The 17,174-nt window shown below is 45.3% G+C and overlaps 2 protein-coding genes across 2 annotated transcripts; one reads left to right on the top strand and one right to left on the bottom strand.

Annotated features, from left to right (window-relative positions):
• Positions 1-903: 903 nt before the first annotated feature.
• On the top strand, positions 904-3,292 carry gtf2a2 (general transcription factor IIA, 2). The gene is made up of 4 exons (XM_004565756.6): positions 904-1,101; positions 2,191-2,295; positions 2,381-2,538; positions 3,091-3,292. Coding segments are annotated over exons 1-4 (336 nt in total). The 5' UTR covers positions 904-1,029; the 3' UTR covers positions 3,092-3,292.
• Positions 3,293-3,609: 317 nt separating this feature from the next.
• Positions 3,610-16,865, bottom strand: znf395a (zinc finger protein 395a). Its single transcript, XM_076885287.1, has 10 exons — positions 16,758-16,865; positions 9,074-9,234; positions 8,827-8,924; positions 8,626-8,735; positions 8,328-8,521; positions 8,124-8,224; positions 7,510-7,774; positions 7,340-7,429; positions 5,250-5,320; positions 3,610-4,989 (listed from the first exon to the last, which is right to left on the bottom strand). The coding sequence occupies exons 1-10, from the start codon at positions 16,795-16,797 to the stop codon at positions 4,878-4,880; spliced, it is 1,242 nt and encodes a 413-aa protein (XP_076741402.1). The 5' UTR covers positions 16,798-16,865; the 3' UTR covers positions 3,610-4,877.
• Positions 16,866-17,174: the final 309 nt, after the last annotated feature.

Below are 17,174 nucleotides of genomic sequence, written 5' to 3'. Positions count from 1 at the left end.
TACTAAATGTTTGAGCTGTGAAATAAACCGCAATGGAGCAAAACATGGGCGCGTGTGGTTGGAGGATGTGTTTGTGCGTGCGTGCGCGCGCGCCCGGGGGGTGGGGGACAACATTTTTCTTGTAAAACAAAGGGGGGCCTAGCAAAAACAGTTTGGGAACCGCTGTCATAAATGAAGGAGCTGCAGAGGAAGGTTAGTGTTTCTACAGTTTGAAGCTTTGCTGCCATCTAGTGCTTCCTATTACAATCACAGCTGTGATATCTCATCAGCTTCACTTTAAAAACAAGACGAGCAAAAAACTGAAAAATAACCAGAAACCCTATAAAACTGGTACAAACAAAGTAGAAATCGAACGTGGATGAAATCATTTTTTAAAAGGACGAAAACTCGAAGGAAAAAGACAGACTTTTTCTGCATCAAGTAAGCAATACACACTAGGAAGAGGCCACCTCCAAAATAAAACTCCAAAATAAAAAATCCTTTCTGAGCAAACATGAGTGTTGACAAAAACACAACATCATCACATCCACTCGTCGGAAGTCCTGAAAATACTGTAACATAATAACATGAAATTATTTTTTAAAAAGGTGAATAAAGTAACACAATCTCTTAAAATATTAAAAATAGATGAAAATGTTTAATAAAATATTTAAACAAATAATAAAAATTACTTAAATTATATACATAACTTTTAACAAAATCATAAAGGAAATATTTTATTGATTATAAACTAATAAAAGTAAATTTGTTGACATATTCAAAATACCTTTTGAACTAAATTAATAAAATGAATTTAAAATATTAAATTAAAATGTCAACGACTAACAACTTGATATTTTAAAAGCATAAATTATTTTACGTAGTCAGAATGACAATTATTTCGAAAAATCTTAGCGGAAGTGTGTTGTTAGCTTTTTAGCTTGTGGTCCTTCAGGCTGTTGTTGTGGAGGGAAGCAGTTAGCTCCGTTTGCTCGTCCTGTGTTTGGAGGATAGTTCGCTGCTGGTTTTCGCTCATTCGGAGTTTCCATAATGGCGTATCAGCTGTACAGGAACACGACGCTGGGAAACAGCCTGCAGGAGAGTCTGGACGAGCTTATACAGGTAACACTGCCCGCGGACACGGAGCCAGTGCTGCCAGTTGGTGGCATTCAGCTCCCCGCTAGCCTGTTAGCCGGATGAGCTAACAGTAGCCTGCTAGCTGTACCATGTTTCAGACTCCAGAAAACAAGCAAAAAAAATCAAGTTTTTACCAGAGAGGGGTTACAATTTTGCAGGTGTGAGCTGTAGGGGATGAATAAAAGCGGGGAGGTCAAAGTTCACAGACGTACAAGTTACTGTTCTGTAACAGTGATGAAGGTTCTGTTTACCTGGTTCAAGGGTGAGAAAGCCTTTTAATTAAACGAGTTGACGCTTCTTTTTCACGTCTGAACCTCACATCATGCTCTGACACTCGCCCTCTCAGGTGTGCCGCACTGTGGGAGAGTATAGTTTGTTCTTCAGGTGGTGAGAAATACGAGGAAACATCTGACTCTTTAACTACACGTAGACCAATCAGTGCTCCCTCCAGAGGCAGAGGAAAGTCCTGTGTGCTCAAAGACCAAACCACTTTAGTGCAAAGTGGCAGATGACCTGAGTACAGCACATCTGTTTAAATCACTTCAGAAAAAAATTGTCTTGAAAATGTAAATTGTGCTTCTGATTTTTCTGTAAAGTCTTGTTTCAAAAAAGTCTTAAACCTTTTAGAACTAACAAAGCGTTAAGACTTTAGTTCAAAAACAATTCGTGTTGGCAAAGATGCCAACACAAGTTCGAATGGCTGCACTTCACTGTTGTACCGAGTTCTACCAGATGGTGGCAGCACACCCACCGGTCTGCTGGGCTATAATTTTAGGAACTGGGTATAAAATTAGGAGAGTAGCTACACAAACAAAAGTAATTCTCTGTTTTTGTTCCGTGTGCCATCAGCTGTTACAACATTCCTGTTTGTGAGTGTTGTCTTGTTGTTGCCCTCGAGTTCATCTCATTTCATTTGCACCTGTGCAGGTGAAATAGATTCAGTGGTTTCTTCTTCGAATGTTCACCTGACTTTGTGTTTTACTACAATGATCGCGTGTTCCCACCATTTCTTTGAGCTGTTTATTATTTAAAAATCTTAAATTTAAACTAATAAATGTGTGTGTGTGTGTTCAGACTCAGCAGATAACTCCTCAGCTCGCTCTTCAGGTCCTCCTCCAGTTCGATAAAGCCATCAACACAGCGCTCGCCAACCGAGTCCGCAACAGGGTCAATTTCAGGGTGAGTCCATCTGTATTTTCTCAAGCTCCGCCTCCTAAAAAAAAAATCATCCAACCCCGCCTCTGTCTCTGTCTCCACCTCTCAGGGATCTCTGAACACATACAGGTTCTGCGACAACGTGTGGACGTTCGTTCTGAATGACGTTGAGTTCAGAGAGGTCACCGAGCTCGTGAAGGTCGACAAGGTCAAGATTGTCGCCTGTGATGGAAAGAGCGAGTCGACCCACAACAAAACTGATAAATGGCAAGTACAACACACACACACACGTGCGCATGTCCATCAGAATCGGCCCTCCTTGTTTACTTTATTTGAGTGCAGCTCTTAAAAATCAATTGTACCAAAATCGTTTTTGTTCATTAAAACATTTTCTGCCGACACGACGCAGCAGCAGGGACGAGCTCCTCGTGCTCTGCGGCAGACGTTCTGCTGTGTTTTTGTGCTTCAGCTTTATTCTTTTTTTTAATGCTTGGACTCTGAGAGGAGCTTTGCATGATTGTTCAGAATAATCCTTTATCTCAGCGTGCGTGTTTTAACGTTCAAAAACACTTTGCTGTCTCTTCATTTACACACATGCAGAAGTGCAGCTACTTCCTACCTTGACCTTTCACAATAAAATCCACAGATAAATATGCTGTTTAATAAGTAAAAAAGGCTTTAAGATCTGATTTGTGAAAGTAGATGCTGATACCACAGCATAAAGATGCAGTCAACATAAAGTTGCTCCAGCAGATTCTCACATTTTCTTCTTCTGTGCCGGTGTTATTCGTCGTTAATGTCGTCTTTTCTTCTCTTTAGATTTGGGCGGCCGGCTCTCTGGGAGTTCCTCTGTGGGACAAAGTCCCGGATGGACCTGGACTGTACATATAATTTATTACAGCGGTCACCTGTGTGGGTGTGTGCGGCAGTTTGCTTTGTTTTTTATTGTTTACGGAAGTTTTTGTTCAGTTTGTTGTGATTACTGAGTCATGAATAAAAACTTTATTTAAAACACAAAGAACCTCTGAGCATTCGAGCTCTTCTGTTCCATCAGGTATCATGACGGACAAAGGTTTTAAAAAAAGAGGTGGGGTGGGGGTTGATATTCTGAGCTTTAAATTCAAAAGAAAAACAAATCCCCCCCCTCAAATTTGTGAGAAAAAGCTCAAATTTACAAGAAAAAATTTCAGATTTGCGAGAATTTAAAAACCTTAAACCAAGAGACAAAAACTGAGATTCATAAAAAGCTTCGGATCTGTGAAAATAAGATTGTGAGAAACACAAAATTAAATGAGTCTTAAACAGCGATTTGTTCAGATTATAAAAGGACCGAAGACGTTTCCAGAGTTTTTTCTGCTTTATTTACTACAACATCAGGACTGACATCATGTAGAAAAGAAATCACGGTAAAAACGACACGATTTCGCTCCTCAGCTTCCTCGTTTGCTTCATAAACAAGCAGAATATCAACACATCTTTGTCTCGTATTCGCTGCGGTGAGACTGATTATTGACGTCATATTTGGACCCATAATACATCATCTGTATGTACATCTCAGAAAAGAGCAGATATAAAATATAGATATTATAACTCTGTGTAAACGGATCAATACTGCACAGAGACGGAAATGGCTTCAGCTTCCAAACATTACAAAAAAAAAGACTTAATCCAGACGAGATGTTGAGAAACGGGACGTTAGCGGCCGCGTTTCAGCAGAACCTGCTCGAGAAAAGTCTCGTTTTAAGTGTTTTCAGCCTCTCAGAAACTCGCCGACGTCTCAGCGATCAGAAGCTGCTGACGGTCAGTTCTGCTCTTTATACAACATATCAAAAAGAAACAAAAAAATAGGTGCCAGGTGTTAGCTCCAAGAGGAACTCTTTCATTATAGCTCTATTTGTATATATGCACGCAAATGTTACGTACTCTGTCACCAGTTTATTAGGAGCAGCAAGTTTAAAAAATGGAAGCAGCACTGAATTTTCTGCTTAAAATTTTTGTTAAAAAAGAAAAAACTGTAGAAACTGCCTGTAAATATTCTCTTCACCCTCTCACAGCGAGACGCTGAGCTTGAGATTTCAAACTAAAATCTGACTTCCAGGATCTCACGTGTGCTGCTTTTCTTTTAAATTTGGATTTTTAGCACCAAACCAGACTTGGACAGTCTGTAAATCTGACTCATTAAAAACGTAACCTTCAACCTTTGCTTCACTTCAGGCGTCCGTTTCTGTTATTTGGTCGACATCGCTGAGCAGGATACGTGTGAAGCAGCTCCGACGTGTTGAAACCTCTATGATGGCAGATTTGCTGCTGTGTTCCTAATAAACTGACCTCCGAGTGTAGTTACTTCAGATCAGTAGAGTCAAAGTGTTTACAGAGAGATAAGAGCAGCTGTTGTGAGCGGCAGAAACCGTGAAATGCTCCTTTAGTCGCAGAGCGCTCAGCTGGAAGTGACGCGGACGTGTAAAGCTGCTTCAGAGCTGCCAAATGTTCATCGCACAGGTTTGGGACCGTTTCTGGTTCCAGATGTAAAAACATTAAAAGAAACATCCACCAGTAAAGTCCAGCCTCTGTTCTTCCTCCCAGTCTTCCTGCCTCTTCCCATCGCCTCAGTCGAGGAAGCGCTGGCAGGCTTTCTTCCAGCGGCAGGCTGTGCACCACTGGTCTCTGTGCTCGATGCCGTAAACCTTACGACACTTTTTGGCCTCGCCGCGAATCCTTCTGAAAAAACACGGAGACAAAAGGGTCAGCGAATGACTTCAAGATTAAAGCTTCACGCACATGAAAGGAAGCTGTAAGCTCGAGCCAACATAGGACAGCAGCTGGCCAATCAGACGCCACTGTGTCATCGAGTTTTCCTCCCGTGGCTTCGTTATCAGGGACGTGTGCACTGAGCTCAGCGATCAGCTGAATGGGAGGATCTCATAGACTACAGCCATCTCATATATACAGTCTTTGTTCAACAAAAGAGAAGCACTGACCTGGAGGGGGCGCTCTGATGCTGCAGCCACTGCTCTCCCACACTGACCGAACGCACCCGGAATGACAGACTCTGAAGAAGAGAGAGGAAGAGGGGTCAGATTGGAGCTTTTCATTGTTTCTCTGTTGCTTTCTGAAGCACGAACAAAAAAAACAGAAGCAGGGCGCCGTGACCCGTTCTCGGGGACGGAGCCTTGATTAAAGTGTTCATATTCCACGTTGGAAAGTCAAAGAGAAGCACGATAATTCAAAAAACAAACATAAAATGACCAAAGCAGAGACAAAGAATCGAAGACATGAGATAAAATCGCCACAGAAGGATGAAAAAGACAAGACGCCTCCACACGTTCATGTTATTGTGTGTCTGGCTCGTCGTCAGGAGGTGTTTTGTTTTTATTTTCAGGCCCAGCTGCCTGTTTTCAGTCGTGCAGTCGTGCATGAAGCAGCTGTTTACAGCCGTCACCGCTGAGCAGTGTCCTCTGCCGGCCTGCAGGTGGCAGCGCTGCTCTGCCGCGCACAGCTCATGGAGAATTAATCACAAATGATGTGAGGGGATTTTCCTGCCTGAATGAAACCATGAGGGAGGAGTACGCACCCTCCTTTCTCCAGAATGAAACCAGTTTGAACAGGCTGCGGTGGCAGGAAGCAAACAATCGGCTGCTGTGCACACTCACCGAGAAAACACCGAATTGGAGAAGTGAGGGCAGAGAGCCGGCTGTGGGGGGGATGCACCGTAATTAGCTTTAAAAACTTGGATAGAACCTAAAATTCTCAGGGAAAGTCCTCCGTGCTGCTTCCTCTGCAGATCGGGGACAGAAAAGTCTGTTTTTAATGAAGACAGAGCCTCACTGTGCACACACACACACACACACACACACACACACTGTTAGGACACAACCTTCACTCTTCTTTAAGGATAACTTTGGGTTAATTGTGGACTTTCCGCCGTAAAGACCCGGCCGAGGGCAGCAGCTTCGTTAGAGCTCTGTCACGCCGAGTTTTTGTGCCCAAAGCACAAGTGAGCCAAAATTTCACCTTACACCTCTGACACCCTGCTGCGGGACGCTTTTAGTTTTTATGTCGGTTCCACCTCAGACTGAGAGACGTTCGGTGTCCGGGTGCCGCCATGGTAGCAGCAGCAAACTTAATTGAAGCTTTTTTCTCTGATGGATCCTGAAATACCTACGAACGCTCCAGCAGGGAAGCAACAACTTCTGTGGTGCAGTAATGATGAGTCTGACTCATTCTGTCGGATTAAAGGGATGAAACAGAAGTTTGCTTCACGATCCTTTTTCTGAATTGGGGGGGGGGGGGGGGGGGGGGACAGGTGAGCTGGTCTCATCGTGGACCCAACCAATTACACTGTGGGTCTCACTGAAGGATACATCTCGTGCCAGACGTCATGGTAACCGGATACTGTTTTTTTTAGCCCATTCGACGCAGCTGTAGTGTCTAACTGTCCACGCTGCTCCTCGGTAGCTTCGAGGACACAAAGTGTGAGCTCAGCACACCTTCACAATAAAACCTGATTATTAAAAAACTGAAGTCTGAATTTTGGGGAAACTTTCTGATCGAACTGTTTTTTGTTTTTCGACCTTTAAGCTCACACCTCCCCCAGCAGCAGCTGCATCCTGCTTCAACTACAGCGACACAGACACCTACTGCAGAGCCGTGTGATTAAAAACAGCCAAAGTTCTATTATTAACTCAGCTTATCAACAACTGCTCTGACTTTACATCCAGGTATCCGCGTCGTGTTGGGGGCGATATCAGCTGAGCCTGCAGACGGGCAGCACCCACGCCTGCTGAGCTCCGCTGTTTATCCTCTGTGGGCGTGCTGAGCCCGCAGCAGAGACTATTTAGATACTTCTGTGTTTATGTTTTCACAGATAACAAAGGTTCAGATCCCTGATCGCAAGTTAGCGTGCTCCTCGCGGCATCATAAGCCCGGATAAATGTACCCGTGATGGCGTAAAAACGTGGAAACCACATCAAATCAAACATGGAGATCCCAGATGTGCGGGAGCGACCCGTTAATAACGAGTTCTCTCAGGTTCCTATAAATACAGATCTTAGTTGCTCTGAAGATTTACCTGTTTGTGGCAGGTGGTGGGCGGGGCTGTCCAACGGCAGGATGGTGTGGCTGCTGCCGCTGACACCACGTGTTGACTCGGAGGAGGAGCCTAAAAACAAAAAAATACGAGTTAGCTATAACAATAAAAGTAATCATTAATATTTTACAGCCGAAAAAACATCAACACACCTGGTAGGAGTGCTCTGATTGGACCTGCCAGAAGCTGCCAGAAGACGAGGGGGCGGAGCAACTCAGGGCGGCACAGGAGGGAGACGGTGGAGACGGTGTTGGTGGGCTGGAAGGCGAGGACGGGGAGGAAGCCGGTGAGGCGGGGGAGGAGCCGCTGTGTCCAGAATGGGGAGGAGACCGTTGCTGCGGATGCTCCCATTGGTTGATCTCAGTGTAGTAAAAATCCTCCTCACTGCGGGAACAGCGCTCATGTTCGCCACCACGGCTGTAAGAGGTCAGAGGTCAGAGGTTATTATTAAACAAATTCCTTCCTTACTGTCAGAAAAACTTTCTGAAGAACAATTTTATATAAATACAGTTTTTAAAAATATATGGAAGCCCATTGATGTCAGAAATTTCATTAAAATGCTGAAATTTCAGGATTTAAAAAATAAATGTAAATATGAACACATTGCATATCTGTGTGGGAGCAGCTGCGGTCAGACTTGATATAAAAATGTAAAGATATAAATCTGAAGTTTTCAAATGTTTCTGGCAGTAACGAGCTTCCATATTTAGCTCGTCCTGAGGCTGAGCAACGCCAGAGAATGGAGCCGCCGTCCGGTGAGGCTTACCACAGGTGTGTCGTCCTGATATGGCGTTTAATTCCCACCACAGACGTCAGCACTTTACCGCAGCTCGGCCACAGACACCTGTACGCCACCTTCACCGAGTTCTGCAGGAGGAAACGCATCATCACCACCGGCAGCTTTCGTGGTCTTCGACACTTCGACAATCAATAAATCGTTTTTCCGTGACTGCTGTAAACCGCCACTTACCCTGCGTTTCCGTGGTGCTGGCTCATCAAACAGCACCTGGTCCAGCTCCATGTCAACACCCTCATCAGGAGGCGTGGCCGGGCTGGCATCGGACTCTTTGATTGGCGGGGAAGGAGCCGGGCTTCGGTGAGCGTGGCCGACGCTCCAGTAGCCGCTGTCGGAGAGCTCGCCGCCGCCACATTCCATCGAAGCTGCTGAAACAGCAAAAACAACAAAAACCATCAGAGGGAGAAACACCTCCAGCCTCGCTTCGTGGAGGAAAAACGTGTTGCTTGTTTGTTTGTTTGATGTTGTGTACCTGCGAGGTCAGGCTGGGCGGGGCTGTGCAGCAGCGGGCTGCAGGACAAACTGCTGAGAACCATCGCTGCCATCAGCTCGTTCATGTCCACCTCATGAGGACTCCTCTGACTGCAGGACGACAGGAAGCGGCGTTTAAACACGTTTACAGGTAAACACAGAGTAAACGATAAATAAACACCAGAGGCGGGACGCGTCTGACCTTTTCGGGACATCGATGCTGGAGGACACGGATCTGCTGCAGGATGAAGGCGAGCTGTCGACTGAAGATTCACCTGCTCCTCCACACTGGAAATACATCTGAGATCAGACAGACACGGCTCACTGTGATTGGCTCAGAAAGCTGCCAGTCAACACAAACCTCCACGAACAGAAATACTCTTAATTTGGACAGACGCTGCGTTTTCCCCACATTATTGCTCAGCTCAACATCCAGGACCAGCACTCACCTTTAATCCAAGATGGCCGTCTGCTCTGCTTGTCGCTTGCTGTCCCGCTGCCACCATCGTCACCACAGTCTCACCAGTCTCCAGGTTGACCCCCGGACAGGTAGAGGTCACAAGTGCCCCAAGAGGAGAACGCTTCCCCAGACGAGCCTTTGGTATCATGTCTGCAAGAAACAAAGGAGTCTCTGTAAGCACAGCCAGGAAGCTGCAGGTGAAGGAAACCACCATGTGGCTGGAAGAAAAACACCTGCAGGGCTGTGGCTGGAGGTACTGGTTCTGTCCAGGAGAGGAACCGCTGCAGAACCAGGACCTCCACCAGCAGCTCGTCAGCAGGACATCACTGTCTGCTTCGGTCACAGATATTAGCAGAGGAGAAATTTATAAACGGTGTTTAATGATTCAGATAAGAAAACCTGAAGGGACCGTGCATGCCCCGCCCACGCCGTGTTGGATTAGGACCAACGCCACACCTCCGCCTTTGTGTAAACACTGCATCTGTGCACAAACTCACGGCTAAGATTTATCTGCTGACCCTCTGAGAGGCCCATCCCACAGGTTGGGCACCAGTGGACTACCTATCTAACTGTGAGTCTGCAGATATCCACTCCGAGTACACAAACACGTTGTGTACTTTTATCGTTGTTGTTTTTTAGTTTACTGGAGGATCTGAATCGTTCTGCTGGGAAAACGTTGGCTGTGGATTAAATCTGAGTGAGTCACAGGCTGCAGAGTCATTTACAGTCAGGCTGTGTGTGTGTGTGTGTGTGTGTGTGTGTGTGTGTGTGTGTGTCATTACCAGCTCACTATCACTGTCACTAACAGCGTAGAGGATTAACATGAAGAGAGCAAATGGGTGTAACTGTCCATCAGCCTCTTTTTATCAGTTTACATCTGTTAACATGTGTGACCAAAAGTATGTGGACATGTTCCTCTGTGTATTTCTTTCCTCGGGTGGGGTGGGGTGGAGGTGGGGGGTGATTGTCATCTTGAATGAGCAGAGAAAAACAGCTGGTAGAAAGCTGGAAGGCCATGGCTGATGATCATTACAAGCTGCAGCATAAACAATTTCTCCATTTCCCGTCATTCAGAGCGAGCAGTCAGGGAAGCGCTGTCAGGGGTGGCGTCCACATACTTTAGCTTCACTTCAGGCTTTCAGATGTTGGAGTTTAAGGCAATCCTGAACTCTTCCCTGCACACTTTTCTGATGCTGACTTCTTTAAATGGTGTCCTATTTGGTGATGTCAGTGACCAAAGCACCAGAGTGTCCCTTAAAGTTCAAACACACACACACACACACACACACATCTACACAGTATTATAGTATTAAAGACGCTTTTTGTAAAAACTCTCCAATGAAAACTTTCCCCAGAACGCTGCAGCTCTTTGCAACAATGTTTCAGTGCAGCGGTCAAACACGGAGATCAAGCGTGGTGGAAATACGAATCACACACACATATTGCGCTAACACGCGGTTAAATATTGTTGGCGTGTTCTTGTCTTACACACCTTGTGGCTCACAGTGGTATTACACGAGAGCGCAGTCTGCCCGTGTTTTAGCTTCAGGCGACCTCTCTGCAGCACAAACACACGTTTCACTGACTTTAGAAGGTTTGAAAGTGGTTTCGGCTGCACGGCTGTTTCACATGAAGTACCTTTAATGACTTGGGACAGGACGTCAGCTGTTTCCAAACAATGTCTCCAGCAGAGGTCAGGAGCGTCACTAACACCCAGCTGGAGGTTATCTACATGTGCAATCACAATAAAGGGCTATTCTATTTTATTGTGTGGATGCCCTCAAATTATTCTTCTTTAAAAAATTCTGCTCTTTCTGCTAATGCGTGCTATGACTTTTGGTGCTCATAACTTCTATACTTTTTGAGATATTGAATTTTTTTTTGCAATATTTTTTGCCCATTTCTGCCATATTATCAGTGGCCTCACTGATTTTCCTTGCCGGGTTGACCTGTGTTTTAGCTCAGTGAGATGAGCATCCGTTCTCAGACTGGGAAGCCGGGGTTCAAATCCCGCTTATGGCAAAATTTCTTTCAGTTAACAGTAAAACTTTTTTAACTCTTTTCAACACAAATTTCAGCTTTTTCACCCATTTTCAGCAGAATTTTCAGTTTTTCCTGCTGTTTTCAGAAAAAAACTCTTTTCAGCCCAAATTCTGCTTATTCACCTCTTCTGCAAAATTTTCAGCCTTTTCACCTCTTATCAGCACAAATCTCAGCTGTTTTCAGAAAAAAACTCTTGAGCAGAAATTCTGGTTATTCATCTCTTTTCAGCGCAACTTTCTTCTTCTTCACCTGTTTTCAGCAGAAATTCTGCTGATTGACCTCTTTTCTGCAAAAATTTCAGCCTTTTCACCTCATATCAGCACAATTCTCAGCAGCTTCTGCTCATTTCAGCAAAATTGTCAGTCTCTCCACATGTTCTTTGTCAGAATGAGTTTGGCTCAGTGAGACAAGTGGCTGCCTTGAGACCAGGAGGGTCAGGTTCAAATCCTGCTCAGGGCAACATTTTTTTTTCACCACATTTCAGCAAACAATTTCTGCTTCTTCACCTGTTTTCTGCAAAATTTTCAGTTTCTTCACTGCCATACAACGTTTTGCAATTTTTTTAACTTTTTCAGCTTTTTTCAGCAGACATCTTACGCGTTAAGGCATCCACACAGCATTTTCGCAGGAAATGCAATTTTTTCTAGTTCTAGTTTAAATCAGTAAATTTTTATCGGTCTCAGAAACACGCCACTCATGAATGTGGTATTTCGATTTCTGTCCTGCGTCTCCATAGAGTTACTGATCATATTAGAAGTTGTCTGCCTATATTCACCGAGTTTTACCGTGAGAGCGTGCTCTGTTTCTCCTCTGGCTGAACTGCAGCCAGTTTCTGTAAAATGGAATTAACAGGAAGTGCAAACAACTCCTAAAATCAGCCTCACGGAGCCCACTTTGGGAATCACTCCTGTAGGATCCTTGCTTTTCAACATAAAGCACTTCAGACTGTTAGTGCGCACACACCGACACACCCACGCACACATAACCAATCGGATTCCTTCGTCCCTCCACAATAAGAGCCCCGCATGAACAGGAAAATAGCAACTCTGCAGCTGATCATTAACTCCTGAAACACAAAGTGAGGCTCCTCCAACTCCTCACGCTGTGTTTGATCGGAAGGACGACGCAGAGGAGGAGGACACAAAAATATGAACCTTTTCACAAAAAACTAAAAAATCCTTCATTAAAAAAGATTATCAAACAGAAGAAGTGAGAAAAAGAGAAGCAGTCAGCCCGACGCTGTAACTCCCAGCAGCCCCATCCTCACAGCATTACACACAGTCTACACACAACAAACAAACAAACAAATAAATAAATAAAAACACACGCGCACTGCGCATGCTTCAGCAGTAAAACTCTGAGAGCAGTAAAAGTGCTTTAAAGCGAGCAGCTGTCACCTACCTGCAGACTGAGAAAAGCACCAAAAACAAGACTCGGAGGATTCCTGAGTGTGTGTCTGCTGCCGTTCAATGAGAGCTCAGAGTGTGTGTGAGGGAGAGTGTGTGTGGCTGCAGTTCAACACCTTCAGTGCGGGACAAGAGACCTGCAAGACCCGGACTGGATCCGGCTGGACGGGAGCTCCTGAAACCCTCAGAGCTGCACGCAGGCAAAGCAGCTGCTGTAGGAACTTTCCACCCAAACCGAAGGAGGGGCGGATGGGGGGAGGAGGGCATCACTCAGCATCTTTCAGCTGACAGGGAGGTGGTGCAGGCAGGGTGGAGGCAGGGCTGATATTCAAACCGGCACATTTTCCCCTGCAGGTCCGGGGACCCTGACCCTGCTTTCTGTAAAAGCCACAAGTGAAGACTCAAAATAACAGAGGGGCAGCTGAGCGGGTCACACAGGGGTCAGCGCAGAGCCCCCACCCACCACCTCCACAGTGAGTTTAATTAGAGAGGCCGTGGACAGGACTTGGTTCAGGTTCGGTTTTTCTGTGAAGCTGGAAAGAAACTCTCACCTTCGAGGTCACGAAATCTTTTTATTCTATTTTATGTGGTTTCTACTGAGCAGAGCTCTTCTACTGGGTTATTTTCTGGATTTTATTCTATGCTACTCTGATTTTGTAACTTTTATGGAGCTTTTTTGTGTCATGTTATGTGGCAAACTTACTGATTTAGATTATCTTGGCTTGTCTGTCCTTCCACAGGCTCGACCTTTGACCTTTCTTGCTCTGTTCTCACTGACTGACCTACATCCTGTAAAAAGGTGGAGGAAGTTCTCTCCTTCGGTCTGTCTGTTGCTGGAGCTCATGCTGGATGAATCCTGTTCATGGTTTTTCTTGGCCTTCAAACACGACCTGCCAGCATTTAGTCAGGACAAAGCAGCTGACTTGATATGCTCTTTGTTGTTTTTGGCTAAACGTCTGCTGATCACAGCTGTGATGATGCGACTGGAATAGAGGTTTTTGCTCTCTAGAGCATTTTTTCCTCCTGGTTAAGTAAAAGTGAAATACATAAACTCAGACATTGCTGTTATTGAAACGCAGTTTTCTATTGTCAGCGCGGTCATGTGATCGCTTCAGTTTGCTTACAGGGTTATTTAAAAAGTTCAGATTTGTTTTCAGAAGTGGAGCCAAACTTTGAACCTGAAACGCAGACGGAGCTTTTTACTCATATCATTTATGAAGCTGCTGTATGTTTGTGTTTGCTGCTGTAACGGGAATCTTCTGAGTTTTTTGGATAAAGAATCCGTCATCCTAAATTTGAGGTGAGAAGAATACCTGCTGCCTCCACCTTTATGTTATTTGTGTTTTTTTATGCAGTCAGTCACAAACTTTACCGTCGTGACTCGCAGATGTCTGAGGATTTCTTTTTCTTTCTTTGTGCCACTAAACGGTGAATCACCAGTTTGGACTAGAGTGGCCCCTCAGGACAAAACACATACCAGAGTGAAAGCACAAGCATGAAGGGAAACAGACGTGAGATGACACATTCCTCCAAATAAAGATGATTTTAAATAGAGGGAATAATAAGCTCAGTGTTGATGAGGCTCTGAGGTAGACGTACTCTGAGTCCTGCTGGGTGACAAACTTTGGCTTCAAAGTTGAAATTTGATCTTCAGTTTGACAATTCTTACAGTTAATACACTCACACTGTTATTATCACAGACACAGAGGTTCAGATACTGTTTGGTCTTTCTGAACATTTTTCTATGCTCTCACTGTGTCAGGAAACAACAAGGTGCTTTACAGAAAACCCCCCAAATCATACAATCCGCTGTGGGCAGCACACGGTGACAGTGAGAAGGAAGAACCCGCTTTGCACAGGAAGAGACCTCCAACAGAGCCAGAATCAGGGAGGGGGGGAGACAGGAGGTCTCAGTGTATGTCTATTGCAGCATGACTAAGGGAGGATTCAGGGTCACCTGGTCCAGCCCTAACTATATGCTTTAGCAAAAAGGAAAGTTTGAAGCCTAATCTTGAAAGTAGAGATAGTGTCTGTCTCCTGAATCCAAACTGGAAGCTGGTTCCACAGAAGAGGGGCCTGAAAACTGAAGGCTCTGCCTCCCATTCTACTTTTAAATACTCTAGGAACAACAAGTAGGCCTGCAGAGCGAGAGCGAAGTGCTCTAATAGGGTGATATGGTACTACAAGGTCATTGAGATAAGATGGGGCCTGATTATTTAAGACCTTGTATGTGAGGAGCAGGATTTTGAATTCTGGATTTAACAGGAAGCCAAAACAGGAGAAATCTGCTCTCTCTTTCTAGTCCCTGTCAGGACTCTTGCTGCAGCATTTTGGATTAGCTGAAGGCTTTTCAGGGAGTTTTTTGGACATCCTGATAATAATGAGTTACAGTCGTCCAGCCTGGAAGTAATAAACGCATGAACGAGTGTTTCACTCTCAGACAGGTGGATTCTAATTTTAGAGATATCGATGAGATGAAAGAAATCACAGCTATGTTCCTGCTGAAGGATAACAATCCCCAGTGAGAGTCACGTACACCAGAGAAGCACGAGCCTCCAAAACCCGCTTTCCTTGAGTTTATGACGTCATAGAACGTCATGTGACACAGTCCGGAGGATCGAAGACTAACAAACATGAACTCTGAACTCTGGTGCTCCCCGATCCGCGCCGGGTTTTCCCATCAGCACCCGCGGTGCCGCTCGAGCCCCGTAGTAAACAAGCTCACCACGTGGGGGAGGAGCTGAGCTCTGATTGGCGGAGGTCTGGAGCGCAGGCACACACCCCACCGAGGACTGTTGTTTATTGTGAGCCGGAGCGGACCGACCGTCTGTGGCAAAGCTGCAGGACACACACACCAGCACCGCGTACGCATCTGCTGCGCCTGCGCATTTCGCGCTAAGGCTCGATTACTGCGCAGGAACATCTGCGGAGTTTCAGCGGTGTGATCCTGCAGAGATAACAAAGAGACGGCTGTGGGCGGAGCGTGTGTGCAGGGGTACAGAGCTGCACGTAGCACACACACACACGCACACACACACACGCTGCGCTGCTTGCGTGAGCTACGTGCAGGCCCCGCAGAGCCGCCGTTAAAGGAACATTCCGCCTCTTTTTGTGCTCCGTGTTAATGAGTCACGCCGACAGTTTGACCCACTTTCTCTGCGCTCGCAGCTCCCACTGTGTGACAGTTCACAGCAAAAATAACAGCCAGAAAAACATCAGCAGGACACAAGATGCGGAGAGATTTTAATCAGGAATGAATTATTTTCTCAGTCTGACTCAAAACTGTTTAAAGGCCTCCTGATATTTATTATCAGCTCTATGAAGAGCGTCGTGTGACTGTTTCAGATAGTTTTCAGCAGCTGCTCAGGAATTTATGGACAGATTTGCAGGAGAAGTGAAGGCGAGGTGGCCAAACATGAAGTCCTGGTGCCCACATCAGGATATTTTCAGCATCAAACTGATAATTCCCTGAATTTCTGGAATTTTTGCTCTTTGTTTTTATCATTTTAAGATGGAAATGCTGTTCTTTTTTATTTTTATTTGTTTTAGGAAAACAGAAATCAGATTCAGCAAATCCTAGAATATAAAGAATAGTAAAGCCAAAAGGCTCTCTGTGGTGCTTTTAAACACCGTTCTCTGTAATCTTACTCCTGCTGAGTCAGCACACACACACAGACGTGATTCACTCCTCTGTGTGTGTCTGCTTTCAGACTCTGAGGCCGTTTCAGGCTTTCTGCGGGAGGCGATCTGATGAACGTACCCGTGTCACCTGCTTTTTAAGATCAGGCGTGTTTCAAAGCTGTCTGTCACACGTGTCCTGAGACGGCTTCTCTGGGAATCATCTAATCACTGTGATTTACATGCATGCAGGAATCTGTGGCAGTGTGTCAGTGCTGCATGGAGCTGCGCTGCAAAGGAGAGGAGTGCAGCTCTGTGTGTTTCCACAACGCCCAGTTATGGCGTGTTTCTGGGTGCACATATATTACTTAGACAACTACTTAGTGAACTAAGACACTGAAAACAACCTATAAAGGCCTCAAAAGGATCACATTAATACATCTGTTTCTGCTGCTTCAGCATCAGTGCGATGACTACGTGACAGTAATAAGGAGACATTATCATCCAACCAATAAACAAGCAAGTGCTTCACCTTCAGCAGATCAAGTAAATAAGATGGCTACAAATGGAGGAAATTCAGTTTTACTCGGTTTAAGATCTACTTACGAGTTTCAGACCTGCGCAGAAAACACCAGGAGTGCAACATGCATCCATTTTCTCCACTGCTTATCCGCCCGTGCTGCAAAGAGCTGGCTTTCAGGGCGGACAGGGCAGGAGGAGGTGTCGCTGCGGCCTATCAAAGCTCACTGTGGCTGCGAGGCACAGAGCTGAGCGTTCAACCTCGCCTCCTTCAAAAGTGCTCGTAGAAGAAGAGGAGAAAACCTGAAGAGGCCAAAGCTACAGCAACGCTTGTAATGAAAGACTTCATTACGTGACCAACACGTTTCAGCTCGAGGCTTCATCGAGGACAACAGAGTAGAAAATATCTAAAATAAGCAAACACACATAAATATGCACCAGTGAGGCATGTAGTTTAAAGCCTGGAAGTGTGGGGAGCCCTGCAGAGCACCTGGGTGTATACTG

This window comes from Maylandia zebra, linkage group LG1 (genome assembly GCF_041146795.1).
Source record: "Maylandia zebra isolate NMK-2024a linkage group LG1, Mzebra_GT3a, whole genome shotgun sequence".
NCBI lineage: Eukaryota > Metazoa > Chordata > Actinopteri > Cichliformes > Cichlidae > Maylandia > Maylandia zebra.
This window is presented reverse-complemented; position numbering and strand designations above follow the sequence as displayed.

What these genes read in the sequence shown, in the direction of transcription:
- gtf2a2 (XM_004565756.6), top strand. Translation starts at nt 1,030, where the DNA reads ATGGCGTATCAGCTGTACAGGAACACGACGCTGGGAAACAGCCTGCAG. An exon ending in GTCTGGACGAGCTTATACAG is followed by an intron (nt 1,102 to 2,190) that starts GTAACACTGCCC and finishes GTGTGTGTTCAG; the next exon opens with ACTCAGCAGATAACTCCTCA. An exon ending in GCAACAGGGTCAATTTCAGG is followed by an intron (nt 2,296 to 2,380) that starts GTGAGTCCATCT and finishes TCCACCTCTCAG; the next exon opens with GGATCTCTGAACACATACAG.
- znf395a (XM_076885287.1), bottom strand. Translation starts at nt 16,797, where the DNA reads ATGTTGCACTCCTGGTGTTTTCTGCGCAGGTCTGAAACTC. An exon ending in ATCAGGACGACACACCTGTG is followed by an intron (nt 7,775 to 8,123) that starts GTAAGCCTCACC and finishes GACCTCTTACAG; the next exon opens with CCGTGGTGGCGAACATGAGC. An exon ending in CATCAGAGCGCCCCCTCCAG is followed by an intron (nt 4,990 to 5,249) that starts GTCAGTGCTTCT and finishes GTGTTTTTTCAG; the next exon opens with AAGGATTCGCGGCGAGGCCA.